General features: G+C 50.5%; 1 protein-coding gene and 1 long non-coding RNA gene across 3 annotated transcripts in view; one reads left to right on the forward strand and one right to left on the reverse strand.

Moving 5' to 3' along the window:
- Window positions 1-4,959: 4,959 nt before the first annotated feature.
- Window positions 4,960-6,699, reverse strand: LOC110572344. Its single transcript, XR_002479849.1, has 2 exons — window positions 6,662-6,699; window positions 4,960-6,234 (listed from the first exon to the last, which is right to left on the reverse strand). It is a non-coding gene; the product is annotated as an uncharacterized LOC110572344 (long non-coding RNA).
- A 292-nt stretch (window positions 6,700-6,991) lies between these two features.
- Window positions 6,992-18,510, forward strand: part of IDH3A (isocitrate dehydrogenase (NAD(+)) 3 catalytic subunit alpha) — a 14,286-nt gene continuing 2,767 nt past the window's right edge. The window contains exons 1-8 of one of the 2 annotated variants that reach the window (XM_021680612.1): window positions 6,992-7,083; window positions 10,782-10,844; window positions 13,031-13,114; window positions 14,504-14,618; window positions 15,816-16,003; window positions 16,331-16,464; window positions 17,163-17,265; window positions 17,355-17,419. In XM_021680612.1, coding sequence (XP_021536287.1) covers window positions 7,057-7,083; window positions 10,782-10,844; window positions 13,031-13,114; window positions 14,504-14,618; window positions 15,816-16,003; window positions 16,331-16,464; window positions 17,163-17,265; window positions 17,355-17,419 — 779 coding nt within the window. In that variant the 5' untranslated portion in view covers window positions 6,992-7,056. The remainder of the gene's footprint in view (window positions 7,084-10,781; window positions 10,845-13,030; window positions 13,115-14,503; window positions 14,619-15,815; window positions 16,004-16,330; window positions 16,465-17,162; window positions 17,266-17,354; window positions 17,420-18,510) is intronic. The other variant, XM_021680613.1, reaches the window with a different exon arrangement.

Below are 18,510 nucleotides of genomic sequence, written 5' to 3' on the forward strand. Positions count from 1 at the left end.
CGGCCGGGCGGGGCCTGGACCACCAGATGGGCGGGGCCTGGGCCACCGGCGGAGCGGGGCCAAGACCTCAGGCCGGGAGGAGCCAAGACTTCCGGCCGGGCGGCCTGGACCACCTGCGGAGCGGGGCCTGGACCACCAGCGGGGCGGGGCCAGGACCTCAGGCCGGGAGGGGCCAAGACTTCCGGCCGGGCGGCCCGGAAGACTCCGTGGCGCAGGGGTAGGGAGGGGGCAGTAGGCCTGGCGCCCCTTCACCCGGGCGGGGGGCGTCCGGAAGGCGAGCCCTGGACTGGGTACCGGCATCCAGGTCTCGCGGCGCGACCCAGGGCCGGCCCTCCGGGGCACAGGAGGGGTCAATGAGCTGGAGACCCATCCGGCCTCTGGCCACTGCCTGGGCAGGGCATCTCGGGCCCTCCGGGGTCTTAGGGAGGCGGCAGGATTGGCTGGCCTTTCTTTGCATCCCTGGGTACACACGTGCGGCTGGGGAGGATTTACAGGACTTACGGTGTCCAGAGAAGTGGGACAAAGGCCAGGAAGTTTTCTTGGACTTTGAAGCAAATGCCAGAGGCCGCAGCAAATAAAGTCACCGCTAAGTCCTTTCAGGGGTCCAGCCCAAACATGTGTTATTGCTAACCCGCACAGCTGATTCTACTGGTATTCTCCGCATTGTACAGGTGAGCTAACAGGCTGAGTCGTTCGGTAATTCGCCCCGGGTCCCACCGCGAGGAAGTGGCAGGACCTGGGCTGTGCCGCACCTGGACTTCCATGAGCTCAGGACGTTACGCTTTAAAATAGGTGGTTTGTTTCTTTAACCACTTGGGAGGCTCCACTCCCAGGGTTTCTGATTTAGTAGGTCTGGGGTGGCCCAGAATGTGGGGGGCTAACAAGGTCCCAGGTGCTGCTGGCCCTGGACGCCACTTTGAGAATCACTGCTGGAGGTTAGGGGTTCCGATGGGAACCCGGGTCCCTCCCTCTTTGACAGAATCCCTGGTGTTTTTACATTTTCCTTTTATACCTGAGGTTCCTGTTTGAGGTTTCTCAACATCTTGCCACCTTCAGGTGAGAACAGCAACCATGGGCTAAGCAGACAAGCTGCCCTGTTCAAATCCCAAGAGTCATGAGGCATAATCTGTTGCTGTGAGAAGGGCGGGAAGCAATTCAGAAGCCAGGGGATTGCTGAGCAGCCTTCACGTGTATTGGACACGTGTGATGGCCTCCACGGTGGAAAGGTTGCAGGGTATGTGAGCAGAAATTCAGAGAAGGTGACATTTTAGAGCCCAGAGCGTGTGTGAGATTCTCTCTGGTGTTCGAGCTGAGGATCCCACAGTGGTGCCTGACACTTGTGAGCACTCATTAAACGTTAGCTTTTTCATTTCTGACTCAGTCCATAAAGTTTATTTTAAAATTTGGAAGGAAAACAGGAGGGATCAATGCTACAGAAAACCCAAGGAGTGAACTTGATAGGAGGTAAAGGGTCTGAGTGAATACAATAAAACGTTAACCTCTTTCCTTTTCCCTGTCCTTCCTCCTTGACTAGCTGTTATTCTTTGTGACGAAATGTCCTTGATCTGCAAGAAGTTCTTCTAAGACTTAGAGTCTGAGGGGATCTTTATGGTGGAGATGGAGTGTCCTGGGCCCGAGGCCAAGGCGGGACATCTTCTAAAGTAAAGATGCTCCCTGCAGACCTGTCCTTTGTCCTTCACTGCCCTATCTCTCGTGACTTTTACCATGACTTTTACCAGCGTCAGGGTCCCTCCTGGAATGTCCTACCTTATCTGACTCTTCTCGATCTTAGGGGCAATCCAAACCTCATTCCTCCCTGAAGTCTCATCTCTGTTCCCAGCGCACTGGTCATCTTGGCCTCTCCCCAAGAGCTGCTGGAATAATCTGTGAGCAGTTCCTGGGTCCCCTGCAACCGCCCACTAAATCTCCATCCCTAGCATTGGACAGTCTGTCTGCTCATTTTCCTGTAATCTCCAGCATTTTACACACAGATCTTCATATTTGTGGATGAGTGAACATATCGTCTGGGGCTATCTCTTTTGAAGGGGGCAGGTATTATGTCCTCTAAACGCTAGGGCTCAGGAGGGCGCACCACATTCTATTGGGCTCTATCCCCAGGGTCTAAGACAAGGTCTTGGTAAACACTGAATCAACATTTCTTAAAAGAATACATTTTCTGGACTTGTTCACACGTTGAATCAAGTCACTGCTCCTGGAGGGTCAAGTGACCAAGCCCTTTAGTACAGAGCAAAAAAGGTGAGCCCACCTCCCTGAGTGGCCCCTGTGGGCCTGTTCTGGGCCCTCCCCCAAAAGCCATTCTGGATGTGCCAAGTTCCCAGTGGCCTAGAATGGGACTAAGCCAATGGGGACGGTCCTGTTGTTGAGGGAGGAGGCTCAGCCTCCCCTGCAAACCATCCCATCCACCCTTCCAGGTGCCTTTAAAATCCTCGGAGGTGTGACCCCCTCCTTCCCTCACCCCATACTCACCCATCAGCATAGGCTGCTCTAGCCAGAGTGCCCCGGCCTCTAGCATTGTACCCCCATCACTTTGGCCCAAGCCCCTCACCTCCCCTGGATCACTGGGGGATGTCTGTCAGGAAATGACCAAGGCAGGTCATTTACCACTGGGTTCAATTTTGCTGTAGATCTGAGTTATCTCCAGTGGTGAGTGGTACATGCACAAATCTTGCTATTGGGGGGGGGGTCATTGCAAGCAGACTGGACTGTGGGCCATGGACCATCACTTACTAGCAAGGAGGCCCTCTGCAGTCACAGAACCTGCTCTGTGAGCACACGGAGGGCTGAAGACCTGTCCTTTTAGGTGTTGTCACAAGCTTCCTTGTTCAAAGATTTAGTCCAAAGCAGAAGCAACAATATTTGAGGAACGAGATCCAGCCAGCCTGCAATTCGGGATCAGATGATGGCGTCCTCAGCAGCTTGAACCTGAGGCCAGACGGACATCTAAGACCCAGGGCCCACTGAGCCTCGTGCGCTGTCCGTGCGAGAGCAGAGGCCCTTGGGCGGCACCTCACATGCGGGAACTCCGCCACTGGAGCATCTGTGTGCTCACAAGCAGATCCCCTGCTGCCCAGATGCTCTCCGCCGTGGAGGCATTGGAGGAAGAGCCCCTGGAGTGTGGGCTTCTGCGGAAAGTCCTCACTGCCTCAGGCAGCCCTTCTCCAAGCACGGTCCCCGGGACCCTTTCAGAGGGTCTGTGAGGTCCACAGTATTATCTCCATAATAGAAAATATAATTCTCACGAGTGCAGAGTGGAGTCTCCAGGACTGACACTCTTCTCACTAAATGTTTATTGTCTTTGAAAATATACTTGAACTCAGCTAACGTATAGTGGTGGTGTTATAGTTACTTAAAACACATTTTAACACAGCCATAGGGGTCATTTGCAATTTTAACTTAGGATAAACATGAATAATCTGTATTAACAAAGTTCGGGGCCTCAAATTTTAAGAGTGAGAAATAGTCTTGAGACTAAAATGTCTGAACACCATCACTCTGTGGTTCAGCAAGCTTTCTCTGTTTGGGCCAGATGGGAGAGTTTCAGCTCTGCAGGACACCCCATCGCAGTCTGTGCTCCACCTGCCTCTGCTCTGAAAGCTGCCATACCAGGCACGTGGGCTTGGCTGTGTTCCAGCTAGACGTTACGTATCAGCACTGCAACCTGAATTTTATATAATTGACGCCCCTCAAAGCATTATCTTTTGATTTTTATGAGCCATTTAAAAGTGTAAGTGTGAAAACAATTCTTAGCTGTCCAAAAGGAGGCATTGGGCCAAAGCTTGTCCATGGGCTGTAGTTTTCTGTAGTTATGGGTTTCTGTAGTGATGGGTTCAAACTCTTAACACTTCACATTATTTCAACTGAAATGTTTAAAGACAATATAACAGCTTTGTCCCTGGTTCTGACACAGGGCCCCTGAACCCTTTGTATCCTCCTGACAGGAGCATCCTTCATTCTAATGAGGTGACCCCCAGGTGGGCTCCTGGAGGGGATCTGGTCATGAGAAAGCCAGCAGCCATGATCAGAAGTTTGGCATTTTCTGCCCAGAGAGGACTTTAGACCAGGGAGGGAGCAGTGCAGGTGGGAATTATCTAATTCTAGATCACTTGTAAAAAATAGAGCTGACCCTCAAGTCTTCTGACTTGAGCAACAGGGAGACTGGAGTTGGATTTCACTGAGCGGGAGACTGAGTCTGGGAGCAGGTTCCCTGCTAGTTTTTGCTCACAGATAGAAAGAAGTCATAGCAGAGCACAGAAGATACCGATGAGGGAGCAGAAGGCTGACTGAAGACAAAGCACAAGCTGACCCCCTGCAACCTCCCCCCACCCCTGGGTGGGACCTGTGTGATTTTCTTCCAGGAATCTCCCAACTATCGTAATGTTAATATCTTGCTAGAGGAGAAAAACAACCTAAACTTGACAATGCAAGGCCTCCAGTATCCCGTAGGTCCTCTTTAGCATATCAAAGTTCTTTTGAAATCTCCCTTTTCCTTACCTCCCCCAACCCCATAGTATATTATCAGTCACCCCTCACAATCCCGGGGCAGCAGCTCTTTCTGCTCACGGGTCCTGTCCCTGTGCTTTAATAAAACCACTATTTTGCACCAAAGACGTCTTAAGAATTCTTTCTTGGCTGTCGGCTTGGAACCCTGATGTCATGTTTCCTACATCAGGTATGTTAAATTCCAGTGCAGGCCTGAGCTCATGACCCTGAGATCAAGACCTGAGCTGAAATCAAGAGTCGGATGCTTAACCGACTGAGCCTCCCAGGGGCCCCTACGTTGGACCTTTTAAAAGTTTGTGTTTCTTTGGCTGTGAACTGATTGTTCAGGTCCCTTGCCGATTTACTTACTAAAGTTCTAATATTTAGGAAAATAAATTAGGGAAACCCTACTGAAATAAATTTGTGCTCTTTTTATAAAAAGTAAAAAGAAGCATTTGGTATGTATATTTTGCTGATTTATTAAGAATGCTGTCTCAATTAAAAACATTGTCTAGAATAAAACACACTTGGATTGGGTAGTGCTGTAGTCCTAAACAAGGGCACACCTTCTAGATCCTTCTCCTGAGTGGCAAACACTGTTAATGGCATCTCTGGATGCTACAAAGTGCAAGGACAGGACACAGGGGCGTGTCCAGAGGGGAGTGACCTGCATGTTGGAGGAGCTCAAGAATGTCTGAGGGGTTCTGGAGCCTGTGGCCTGGTCCAGGGAACAGGTCCCAGCTGGGGCTGAGGCAGCTTTTTGTCTCCCCGATGTCCTTGCAGATGCTCAGGAGGCACGGAGCACCTTGCTGTGGGAGTTGGACTGGGAAACCTCCGAGGTCTGTTTCAGTCCTCAGCACCTGGGCTTCTGAAAATTTGACGCTTTCTTGCCTCCAAGTCTTTGCTGGCACTGGTCCCTTCTCCTGACCCCATCTCAGGCTGCTGACTTCTTAGCTCTCCAAGGACTGCTTTAAATTCCATCTTCACAGTGGAATCTTCCCCAACCAACCCCACTCTGTTCACAACCCTTCAAACACCCATCACTGTCTCAGTGTCTGGGTTTCTCCCTCAGTAGACCTGGATGGTAGGGCTGGGGCTTACTCGTTTCTTCTCCTCACAGTGCACCTGATAGGACTCCTCCTCTTGGGAGGCCTTGTTGAACCAATGACCTCTCAGTAATTATGTTTCCCAGTATAATGCAGCACCACTGCATCCCGCTGTACCTCAGTTTCCTCATGGGGTTATTGTGGAGATTCAACAGAGATTGGAGAAAGTCACTCGGTCTTCGTTTTATAGTCACTGAGCAGAAAACATGCTGGTTTCTGTTCCAGAAGCAAAGACAGCTGGAGGAAGATCTCAAAGGTACACAGCAGGAAAGAACGTGAGGTTCCCCAGGGGAGGTGGAAATCAAGTGCTGGGGAGCTCTGAGTAGGGAGCGGGGATAGGTGGGCAGGTCTTGGGGGTTTCCCTGAAGGAACCAACACCCCAGCTGTCTTAACAGGTGGCTGGAATTTCAGCAGGTGGGAAGGGGACGAAAGGGCAGTCAGGCAGAGGGAATGGCACGACTGTGGCGCGAGTCAAACATGGGAAGCATTTGGGGGCTGGCCAGCAGTCCTACTTGGCTGGCGCTCCAGGACTGTGCGGCTGGAAGGAGGGGCAGGAATATGGCTGAAACTATGCATTGGTGAGAGGTGACCGCGAGAGAGAGCCGGGAGTTCGGGAGCCAGGGTGGTCCTGTCAGAGGAGAGGAGGGCTGGTGGGGACAGGGCAGGGCGCGCCTGGAGGGGACGGAGGGAGAGGGTCTGTGGACCCTTCGAGGCCCGACGGCCAGGCCCAACGACAGCCAGGCGTAGCTGCGGTTGGTTGTTTTATCTCACGAAGGCCTTGGGCGTCATTTCTCACCTAACCATCACCTTGCACGGCGGGCAGGGGAGGCCTACTCTAAGTCGCCGCGGCCCGGGGGTCCCCTGGGACGAGGCTTCCCTGGACACCCCCTCCCGGAGACAAGGCTCCCCCGGCCATTCCCCTCCCCCGGGACGAGGTCCCCCCCGGCCCCCCCCGCCCCCGCGCGTCCCCGCACCGCCTGCAGCCTCGCCCGCGCGGGCCGTGACGCCCGACGCCCGGGTCCGCGGGGCCGTGCCGGACCGGACCCAGCGCTCACTACAGACCGCCGGACTTCTGGGGCCACACGTCGGTGACGCTGTCACACCACAACAAGCATCTGTGAAGTAAGCGAGCCGTCCCCGTACCCGCACGAGGTTGCAAACTGCGGATGCGCCGCGTCCCGCCAGCCCCGGCACTGCCGCAGCCGGGAGGAGGGGGCAGGGCCTTCCCGGAGGCTTCCGGGTCGCGCCTCTGCACGTCACTGAGAGGGGAGCCAGGCGATTGGTCAGCGCAGACGGCGGCCGTCCAGGCCTGGACCAGGCAGAGGCGGGGCCGGGGCTCCGGGGCGGGGCCTAGGTGCGGGCGTGGTCCCGCGGTGGGCGGGGCTCCAGCCCGGACTGCGCGACTGCGCACTGCTGCCGCTGCTGTCGTCGCGGCGCCGGGAGGGACGCGATGGCGGGGCCCGCGTGGATCTCCAAGGTGAGAGCCGGGCCGGCGGATGTGCTGCGGGCGGGCCGCGCGGACCGGGCGGCGGCAGTGCGGGCGCGCGGGCCTCGGCGGAAGCGGACGGTGCGGGCGGCCCTGTGCCTGGACGGCGGCGCCTGAGGCGGGGCCAAGGTCACGGTCGGGCCCGGGTGTTCCCCGCGAGCGCCGCGCGGGGGCCGGGCCTGCGCCTGGAGCCGGGGCGGGAGTGGGGGGGTGGCCCGAGCGCGGCCGGCGGGGCCGGAGGGTGGCGGGGAAGAGGCTGTCCCAGGCTCGGCCGGCGGGGCCGGGGCTCGCGGGGACACCCGGGCCCGCCATCGGACGGCGCGGGCCCCCGGCCCCCGGGACATCCCAACCCAGCCCCCCGCCCTGTCACTGGGAAGAACGCCCCGACCTCGAGGAGAGCTGTCGCTGCCCTTGACAGCTAGGGCCGGGGCCGGGGCCGGAGCCGGAGCCGGAAGGGGCGTCAGGGCTCCCCTGCAGTTCCTGGGTTCGCGTCTGCAGACGCTGCCGCTCAAGGTCACGCGGGAAGTCGGGGTCGGAACTGGGGGCTTCCTAGTTCTCAGTCCCATTCTCCCTACTCGTGGCCAAGGCCACACACAGATAACAGGCACGCGGAAAAGTAGGCCCTCGGGTCTCCTGTTGAGCTTCCCGAATGGCCCCCTAGAAATCTACCATAAGCAATTCCATTTATTTTATTTATTTTAGTAAAATTTGGTGCTATGTCTCTCCTTTGCTTTGAGCTTAAAGAGCGTCCCAGATCACTGTGATTTAGTGAAAAGAGCTCTACGTTGGAAGTCTACACCCGGAGATCTAGGTTCGAATCCGGGGCAATGCTACTGATGGGCTGTGTGACCTTGAGCACATTACTTTACATCTCTGAGCTTTGTCTGCCCGTCTGTAGAATACCTGCGTTTGCCTCACAGAGTTGTCTCAGGATTAAATGCAGTAATGTGAAAGCATTAGTACATGCAGAAGGAGCACATGAATCAGGCTTTCCCAGCATTCAGTACATTTATCTGCAGTCACCAGCAGACAGTGGTTCTTGGGCCTCAGTAAGTGGGTTCTGCCTCGTTACCCCCTCCAGACCTGGCTTAGTGTGTGACAGTCACTGTTCTGCCACATTTGCTCCTGAAGGTAAAGTGATTTCTGTGCCACTGTCTCAGCAGAAATCAAACCTTTCATCGCGGAGTTCACCCCACTTAATACCTGACTCATCTTTGGTAGGTCCGTTGAGCCTCCAGAGAGGTGGACTAAAGCAGCACTATTGATAATGGATGTGCGGTCGATTTGCTTTGCCTGTAGTGTGGACTGCAAGAAAAAATCACATAGTGGGTGTTCAGAAAGTGTTGGGCTGTGGAATCAGATGAGGTTTTCCCCTGTCACAGACTCCCGTGTGGCCCTTGCCCATCACTGCCCCTCTGTGGGGCCCGTTTCTCCCTTTAGGGGTTGGAGCAGAAAGTGCCTCAGCCCCATGCCCCAGGATGCTGGGGATGCTGGGCTGATGTTTCAGTCAGAGCAGTTCCTCTATTGGGGTTCCATGTAGGGTTTAATTTGGAAAAAGTGGTCTGCAGCTTAAATTTTTTTTTCTAAAAAAGCATTATTTAGAGAAAATACTAGGTTTCTAAAGACCTTTCTGGTTATAAAATGCTGTAATTATGAGCCAGCTCCCCAGCAGCAAATACTTATTGAGTGAGTACCTGCCGTACATCCAACATTTTATTTGTATGTTAAGTTAGATTATGAAGGTAATAAAGGAAATGAGGAGCCATGGATTCCGTTGGCCCAGGACCTGAAGTCAGAAGTTCAGTTCATGCTCTATGGCCTGGCCTTAGTCTCCTTATCTGAAAAGGGCCACTAATACCTACCTCTCCAGGTTTTATAGAGATAACATAATGTAATGTATGTACAGGTAGGTTATAAAGTACAAGACAGTCTCTGCCTTAAAAAATCTCATTTTACGTACAGTTCTGGGTCATTTTAATGACTTAGATGTATACTGCCTTATTGTAAGATCACATAGGAGAGATGACAAACATGGACCAGACTGATTGTTAGAGAAAATCGTCGCAAGTATTAAAGATGTTTACTGGGATGGGGATTCATCAGATAAAGGAGATGATTGAGGCTGGCTTGTGTTTCTCCAAAAAATACTCATTGAGCCCCTCCTGCGAGCCCCTCCTGAGAGCCCCGTGCTCTGGTAGGCACTGGAGATCCAACAGTGACTAAAACAGAAATGTTTGTGCTTGTGGATTGACATTTTAAATCACTTGTTGGTTGGGTCTTCTGTCACAAAGACATGGTCCTGTTTTGTATGAATGTCTTCCCCCTCTCTCTGGGCTGGGGTGGGCAGAAGCACTCTTGCAAATTTTATAATGTTCCTGTCACCGAGTAGCTTTTACACGGCCTCTCTTCCAGCAGCCCATCTGTCCACGGATGAATCATGGTCTAGGGTTAAGATTTTTGCCCGTGGTTTTGGCATAGAGTGTCCTTTGGGTCTGGCCCTGTTTTTTATTTTCAGTCCAGAGAGATGACTGTAGTTGCCAGGTTAGAGTATACAGTTCATTCATACCTGCTTGGCTGTTCGTTGGTGTCTCGTTAGTAGATTCCAGTGTGACAGCAAAGGGCCAGGCCTTATGAGGACGGTCCCGGGAAAGGAAGACTAAGGCGGCATATAACAAATGTATCTTTGCTTATGTATCTGGCATGAAAAGAAGTTACGTTTATAACTTGTAATGAATTTTAGTACCTTTGGTGTATGTACCCAATTTCTTAATAGGACTTTATACCAGTTTTCAACGACTCAGTTATTAAAGTTCAAAGTAACCTTTTAAAATTTCTGTTTCTAGTGTCTGATAGTGTTGAGTGGAAACCATTATACCAGTGGTAACATCTTGGGCTAGTGGAGTTAGGGGGTCACTTTTTTCTGTATCCCCTTTCCTGGCAATTAACAATTATATAATGACCACGTTATTATTAATGACCGTGTCATTACTTATCAGAAAAAATAAGTAAAATCTTCATTCTGTATGACACAGGTGTCAAATGGTATTAAATAAACTTCGTTAGATTTTTGTTATTATAAAGTGTAATTACTAAATATTCATGGGAGAAGAGTAGGCACAGTGTGTAACTGAAGGAACACTGGACTAGGAGTCAGGAGACCTGAATTCTGGTCTCTGGTCACCCTGTGGCTGCAGGCAAATCCTGACCCATGAAACACTGATGTCTCCGCCTGTATAATGAGTGAGTTGGGCTCTGGAATTTTTAAGGACCCTTCCAGCTCTAAAATTAGTGATAGTTTTCTTAGAGTATGTGTTCTCCCCAAATTGACCCAGTAGTCAAGAATGTTGATATAAAACCTTCCAGATCATCTGAGAAAAGTCCAGTGTTTGAACTAAAAAGGGATAGTTTCATTCCACCTTCAACATTTTTTGACAACATATTCATCAAATCAAATTTAAAAATATGTAGTACTTAAATTTCAAAGCAAAGATAAACCAGATATTTAGGTTTTCAAATCTGAGATAGCTTGTCACATTGAGCTAATACATGAGACAGATATTCGTAGAAGTTCCTGAATATATGTGTGCAAACTTGCAGCATCATCAGCCTTCAGAAATGGCCTCATCCCTATGCCTCACTATATGTGGTTTAATTCTGTGCATGACATTTCTTTGTTGATATTGATGTAGGTCTCTCGGCTGCTGGGGGCATTCCACAACCAAAAACAGGTGACCAGAGGTTTTGCTGGTGGTGTGAGTATAATTACATCTTTTATTTTCCTTTTAGAAGTTTCTCAAGAAAGATGCTCTAACACGTTTATTATATAGTTTTTTGTCGCCATTTATTTAAAATTAGGGAAAACTTGTCATACTTACGCTGGGTATTTAAATTCTTGGCTAACACGCATAAATCCATTGGATCACTTGCCCATTTAAGAATTCTGTTACAGCTGGCTCTGTAAGCCTGTCACATTAATGTCTTAAAGGAGCCTGGTTAAAAATAGAAATCACCCTTGAGCCTGTTACTTCATTTCGAAATCTCATTTTGGTAAGACAGTTTTTTTCAAAACTTGTACAAGTTCAGAGAAAATTGTTGAGAAGCTTCAAAGCCTGTTTTGCATTTTTATTTTGTGAGCTTCCCTAAAAACAGTAGATTGACCGCTATTAGGAATGCCTCAAACTTGTCTGAGCCCTGTGGGCTCATACGTCCTTATGCAGTCTTTGTAGACATGTTAGTGGATCTCCTATTTCTTACTAAATCTGCTGCTTTTAGAATTCCCAGCATTAGAATTCTGTGCTTTAAAAGCTGATACCACATTTTTAGAGCATTCTAAGACTGTGGGTCAGTGACTTCCTATTTGTTTTTATTTTACCCCCTTCTTACAGAATCTGATTTGGATTTCATAATTCCTCTACTCCCATATAACGTCTTACTCTAGGAGGGATTTATAAGACCATTGTACCTCTTTTTTTCCCACTGACTTTCTATACTGTGGAAGAAAAGTAGATTCTTCTGGTGGCCTGATGACATTTAGTATTACGTGTTGGGAGAACAGGAAGAAGAAGCCAAAGGGTTCTTTTGGCTCTGCTTGTGCAAAAGACGCAGAATGAGGCTTGCACTTCAAGCGCCAGGCTGGCCACGCTAGCATTTCAAACGCGCTCTGAGAGCTGAGGGGATGATCATTGCTCTCTGCTATGATTTAAGCTGTCCATTTGGTAAAGATATTTGCCTGGTAGGAAGGGGGTTATATTTGAAGGAAATAAGAAGAGGAACTAAGTTTTTAAAAAGATTTCTTCAGTAATACAGAGAAATTCAGAAATAATTAGTCTACCTGCTCAGTGAGTATCAGTGGAAGGCAAAAGACCAGGGACCGTTGTCTGGGCCAGACTTCCTGGTGAGAGAAGGTCCCCAGGTAATGACACTTATGGTCTCCAAGTGGGGAGAGGGGTTCTGAATTAACTCCTGAAAATCCCGTCATCACTTGCCTTTACACATTTTTATTTCTACGCTTGAAATGCTGGCTTGATTGTTTGAAGTCTTTGCAGTAAAGCACTGGCCTTATATTAGAAACACCCTTATCCTTCTACGTCTAACTCAGACTCTGCAGGCGTGACCACACTTGCTGTTCTTGTAGGCCACACAGAAACTCTGCGGGGCTCCGCTCGATGATACTTGTCATTGAGGAGCGGATGTCACAGAGGGGCTCAGAAAAGCGGGGACCGCCTTGTGATTGGAAGTCTGATGTTCTCTGGTTCTAGAACAGACCGCAGCAGTCTTCTGGGAACACGTCTGAAAGTGTTTTTTAAGCCTGAGCAGTTGGGTGAGGACCTAACTTTCCAGGATCCCAGTGGAGAGGAGAGCAGTTGCCTTTATGGGAAACCCTCTGAATTCCAGTGAGAGAACCTTGTGGAAATTTGTTCTCTTTGGTTGCATAGACTTGAATTAATTGGTCTCTTTGTAGCTTGTCAAAAAAAATATCAATTGTAGTTTATTTTTGTTTTATCTAAAGAGCATCATTTATTAGAGTCTCTGAACTCAGGTGAAGAGTAGAGTCTCTTGAGTCTTGCCTCCGTTTTGGTGAGCTCTTGGAGGGACGTCTCTTTTCCTGAAGGCCTTCGGGTCTTCTTTTTTTAAAGATTTTATTTATTTATTCGACACAGAGAGAGATAGCAAGAGAGGGAACACAAGCAGGGGGAGTGGGAGAGGGAGAAGCAGGCTTCCCGCTGAGCAGGGAGCCCGATGCAGGGCTCGATCCCAGGACCCTGGGATCATGACCTGAGCCGAAGGCAGATGCTTAACGACTGAGCCCCCCAGGTGCCCCGGCCTTCAGGTCTTCTTGAGCACCCCCCCATGAGCTGGATTTCTCTGTCAGTGATATTCTTTCCAAACCTTCAAAAATTAATCCTTACTGTCCTCTTTGGTGATTTCTTACACTCAGGTTCAGACAGTCACTTTAATTCCAGGAGATGGTATTGGCCCCGAGATCTCAGCCGCGGTTATGAAGATTTTTGATGCTGCCAAAGTAAGTGTGTTTAAAAAACACCTTTCGTAATAATTTGTAGAGAACCCTTCTCGGGTAGTTGGAGTCTGTGTGCTCTTAGGACGACTTGTGTGAGGTGGAAGGTGTCGCCCGTCTCCACGACCCTGACTTCAGTGCCGCGGGGACAGCAGTGGGCACGCTGGCTTCGTCACGTCATCCGAGTCGTGCTGCTGCCGCGCGGGGCTTAGCCCTGCCGGTCCCCTGCCTGCCTCAGTCCTGTCTCCTGCCAGCAAGACTAGAACTGATAATTCACAAAACCGTCTAGGAGATTTTGAAAGATCAAAAAAAGGTCCCGATTTGGTATTACCATCAAGCGTGAGGGACGGTTATTCTAATGGCCCAGGCTTCCATGCAGTAGCTACTTTAAAACGCTTTTGTCTGGGGAATACAGGAAAGTTGGGCTTTGTCTGATCGCCCTTGAGCTGCTAGGCGAAGTCCCATGCTCTCCTGTAGGATGAGGCCTGGGGTGGGTTTGAACTGCACATACAGCTTTCGTAAGCACAGGTCCTGTGGAGGGGCTGATGCCTCCCCAGTGGCAGACTGTGCAGAGAGCCAGTATGACCGGTCACCTGCTGTAAGCGCCCCGCGGAGGGACACCTACCTCCGCCTGGTCGGTGGCCACCGTGCCTGCTGTCGGGGCGCACAGAGGGCAGGAGGGGACTCTGGCGTATGCCTGCATGGCTTATGGACTGTATCTGGGGTTTTTAAATAGCTTTACTGAAATACAACTGATACAACGCACGGTTTGCTGGTTTGCCGTGTGCGGTCCAAGTCCATGGTCTTCAGTGCATGCTCAGAGTTGTGCGGCCAGCGCCGTGATCTAATTTTAGACCATTCTCACCCCCCAAACAGAAACCTTACCCTCGTTAGCACTCGCTGCCCAACCCCCAGCCCCCTCAGCCCACCCCTCCCTCCACCGGCCCTAGGTCACCACTCGTCTACTTTGGGTCCACACATTGGCCTCTTCTGGACACTTGTATGAAGAGAGTCTTCTACTGTGTGGTCTTTTATGATCGGCTTCCTTCATTTAGCATATGATTTCTAGGCTCACGCCCGTGTCTCTACTCTGCAGTGTTTCTGCCCACTGTATTTCTCCTCTCCTCGTGCTATTCTTATTTTAGCCACGGTAAGAGTTGTGAGAAAAATAAGTGGGCAGGTGGCAACTCGGTGCGGACTGGACAGGGTAGCGGCAGAGAGGCCCTCTGGGCACACCAGGGAATGACATCTCATCTCCAGTGCCAGGAACTTTCTGGACCTTTATTGTATGTTTTCACCAGTTCACCCAGAGTTGAAGACGCTAGTCCTTGGAGTGTGCGTGCAGGTCACACCAGCGTCTCTGCAGCTCACTGTGCTCTGTGTTGTGGCATCTAGGCGCCCATTCAGTGGGAGGAGCGGAATGTCACCGCCATTCAAGGGCCCGGAGGAAAGTGGATGATCCCTCCCGAAGCCAAAGAGTCCATGGATAAGAACAAGATGGGCTTGAAAGGTAGTGGATATGGTGGCTATTGTGGATTTCTGCTACAGGTGTTAATTTTTGAAAGGTTAGGATACATTTGAGCCAAAATAAGGCCTGACCATGTTAAAGTAAAACCATCCTTTATGAGGGAACTTCTTTCTTTTTTCAGAATGTTTTTATTGGAGTGTAGCTGACACACACTGTTATGTTAGTTTCAGGTGCACAACACAGAGGTTCGCCTTCTCTGCCCTTACGTTGTATACCCCACATGAAGCAACTTACCCGTGGTGAGGTGGTTTTTCACTTGGGACGCATTTTTCCCCAGTAAGAACATTAAAGGATTACTGGCCAGTGTCAAATGAAAGTGTATATTTATGTTCACCCAGATTTACCTTTTGCACACTTTTCACGTTTTTGTTCTCATTTTAATTAATATATGCTTCAAGTCATGATTCAAAATATGAGCATGTGCCCGGATCCCATTCAGCACAGGCTGTAAGTGCAGACAGATGCAAGTTTGAATCTCATCTCTGCCACGTACCACTGGGAGGCTTGGGCCAGTTTCTTACTCTTGCTTTTGTTTTTTCCCCTTCACTTTTATTTTAGTTTATTTTACTTTATTTTCTTAAAGATTTTATTTATGTATTAGAGAGAAAGGGAGAGGGAGCATGAACGGGGGAGGAGGGTCAGAGGCAGAGGGAGAAGCAGGAGCCAGACGCAGGACTCGATCCCAGGACCCCAAGGTCATGACCTGAGCCGAAGGCAGACGCTTCACCGACTGAGCCACCCAGCACCCCTTCCGTTCTCTTAAATAACAGCAAGAGTGTTGTTACCTCATGGGTGGTGGTGAGGGTCAGATACTGCCGAGCCTGGTCCTCCCCCAGGAGGTGTATGGTGTTACTAAGGAGTGCAGTAATGTTCCAGAAAGCTCCCAGGAATTCTTCCTCCTTGGTTTGAATCAGGGAGAAGGTAAAGTCAGAGACAGACCCCTTCTGCACTGTGGGCCCGGTGGGTTAGCGGGTGACCTGGGAGCACACGCTGAATGACGTCTCTCGGTTCATAAGCAGGCAAGGTACACGTATCACGCAGCTACTTCTCATGCTAACTCAGCTCCAGTGGAAAAGTGAAACAAGGAAAAATTGGAGTTTCAGGGAAACATTCTGTACTTGTGTTTATAAAGAAGAAGAAGACACAGAACGTATCCCATTGTCATCTTCTTTACCACAGGCCCTTTAAAGACCCCAATAGCAGCTGGTCACCCATCTATGAATTTATTGCTGCGTAAAACATTTGACCTTTATGCAAATGTCCGGCCGTGTGTCTCGATCGAGGGCTATAAAACCCCTTACACTGACGTAAACATCGTCACCATCCGGGAGAACACGGAAGGAGAATACAGCGGCATTGAGCACGTGGTACGTTCATTTGATTCTCACTTGGGTCGTCTCTGTGCACTTGGGACAGTCGTTCCGATCCCCGGTTGTTGGGAACGCCTCGCAGAGACAGCTTACCGTGACCGGGCCTGGGGCGGGTGAATCTCCCACCTCACAGGCGTGTTCTTGGGCAGGTGGCCACCTCTGCACCTCAGTTATCCTCATCCGTGCAGTGGGACTTGTGATACCTGCCTCCTGGGGCTGGGGCCGCTGATACTCACCCCCGTGACGCCCCACGTGGTGGCGTGTCCTCACCGCCCGTGGCCCAGCACCAGCCAGTCCAGTGAGGCAGGGCCCGTTCTCCCTCAGATCGTGGACGGGGTCGTGCAGAGCATCAAGCTCATCACGGAGGAGGCGAGCAGGCGCATCGCAGAGTTCGCCTTCGAGTACGCCCGTAACAACCACCGGAGCAACGTAACGGCCGTGCACAAAGCCAACATCATGTGAGTCCTGGCTGGGCCGGAGCCCCGCTGGCTGTCGGGGGGAGCATTGACCCGGCGACCCGGCTTCCCTCTCTTTTCCCCGGTCAGTGGGTCAGGCGCCCCCGTCTGTGAGCAGATTGGAGGGGCAGGAGGCACTGGGCATTGTCAGAGCAGGACAACGGAGACCGGATCCCCAGATGCTGTGGCCGCCTAGCCGAGGAGGCCACGCAGGTCAAAGGGCAGGCGCGCTTATGCTGTCTGAGTGGACCAGGGGAGTGTGTCTGACTCGGCCACGCGCCAGGGGCTGCCCGGGGGCTCGGCAGTCCACCTCCTGCTCGCCCCAGTCCGCTGAAGGCTGCTCCAGATGTGCAGCGAAAGGGCTTGAGCATGTCCAGTGGTACAACCATTTAAATGAGTCAATTTTAACATTTTCTTGTTAATAGATATTTCTTCATTTTTGCTGGACAAAACCATTAAAAATAATAGTCTATTTTGATCAGACCATTTTACATTTTTATGCCCTTTTGTGCTTCCAGAGATAGCCCAAAACATTTTCAGTTTGCATTTAATTAACTGCCTAAAAAATAATTTTACCATGATTGAAATCAGACGTCTGGGCTTCTGGAACTAACATTTCTTGAACTTAACTTTACTCTCTGACCTGATCCTTTTCTTTCTGCAAGTCTTTCTTTCAACCATTTTTATTTGATTAAATACAGGCGAATGTCAGATGGGCTTTTTCTGCAAAAATGCAGGGAAGTTGCTGAAAACTGTAAAGATATTAAATTTAATGAGATGTACCTTGATACAGTGTGTCTGAACGTAAGTATAAATGCTTGCTTGCCTGCTGCCTTCTGTCGTGTGTCGTGGGTGCGGCTGGTGGCTAAACACACAACGTGCATTCCTCGCAGATGGTCCAGGATCCGTCCCAGTTTGATGTTCTTGTTATGCCAAATTTGTATGGAGACATTCTTAGGTGAGTCCAGCTATACCCTGTAGTCTGTGATTTATTTATAAATGTCCTGAAATGAATGTGGCTTAAGAAGTTTCATTCGAATATTAGAAAGTATAGCGTGTGTGGTAGGAGCTGGATCCTGGTGATTTGGGTGGTGATGTCCATGATCACATGTTGGATGGGTGATTCGTTTAATTTGCCAAATTGGCTCTGGGCTGTTGTTCTCTAATGATTCGTCCCTCTTCCCATCCTGAGATGTTTTATTGGTTGGTTGATTTCAGTGTGTTACTATGTATAGCTAATGGGTGGTCATTTTGGTTTTTTTAAGATTTTATTTATTTTATTTGACAGAGAAAGTACAAGCAGGGAGAGCGGCAGGCAGAGGGGAAGCAGGCTCCTGGCTGAGCAGGGAGCTGGATGTGGGACTTGATCCCAGGACTCTGGGATCACGACTAGAGCCGAAGGCAGACGCCCAACCCATTGAGCCACCGAGGCCCCCCAAGTGGGTGGTCATTTTTACAAAATTTTTGCGACTTTCGATATAATTTCAGACTTACAGAAAAGTTGCAAGATGGTACAGGAACTCCTGTGTCCCTGGCCCCCCCAGCCCACCCCTGCTAACGTTACTTCTCCCTCTCTTCCCCTCGCCCTGCCTACCTCCTCCTGGTGTCCCCCCCACCACATACATGACATTGGCCATTATTCCTTCTACGTCTGTTAGTTGGCATTCTGCTGCGAGGATCAGCTTCCCTTCTCTCATCGATTTGTGTCCTTATGTCAGTTTGACTCGTGGGTATAACCGTGAGTTCTGTCCGTCACAGCCGTCATTTATATTAGCCAGTGCGCGTCCGTCTGAGCTGTCGTGTCCTCTGGACACGGCCGACCATCTGCTCTCTGGCACAGTAAGCTGCCTCCGGCCCATCCTGGGTTTTCCTAACTGTGGTCCCAGATCAGCCATTTCTCCAAGGAGCCGTGGTTCCCTTTGGCAGAGAATGGTATTTAAAATCCAAAGTCTGGGGGTGCCTGGGTGGCTCAGTCGTTAAGCGTCTGCCTTCGGCTCAGGTCATGATCCCAGGGTCCTGGGATCGAGCCCCGCATCGGGCTCCCTGCTC

The sequence above is a fragment of the Neomonachus schauinslandi genome, chromosome 9 (assembly GCF_002201575.2).
Source record: "Neomonachus schauinslandi chromosome 9, ASM220157v2, whole genome shotgun sequence".
Classification (NCBI taxonomy): Eukaryota; Metazoa; Chordata; class Mammalia; order Carnivora; family Phocidae; genus Neomonachus; species Neomonachus schauinslandi.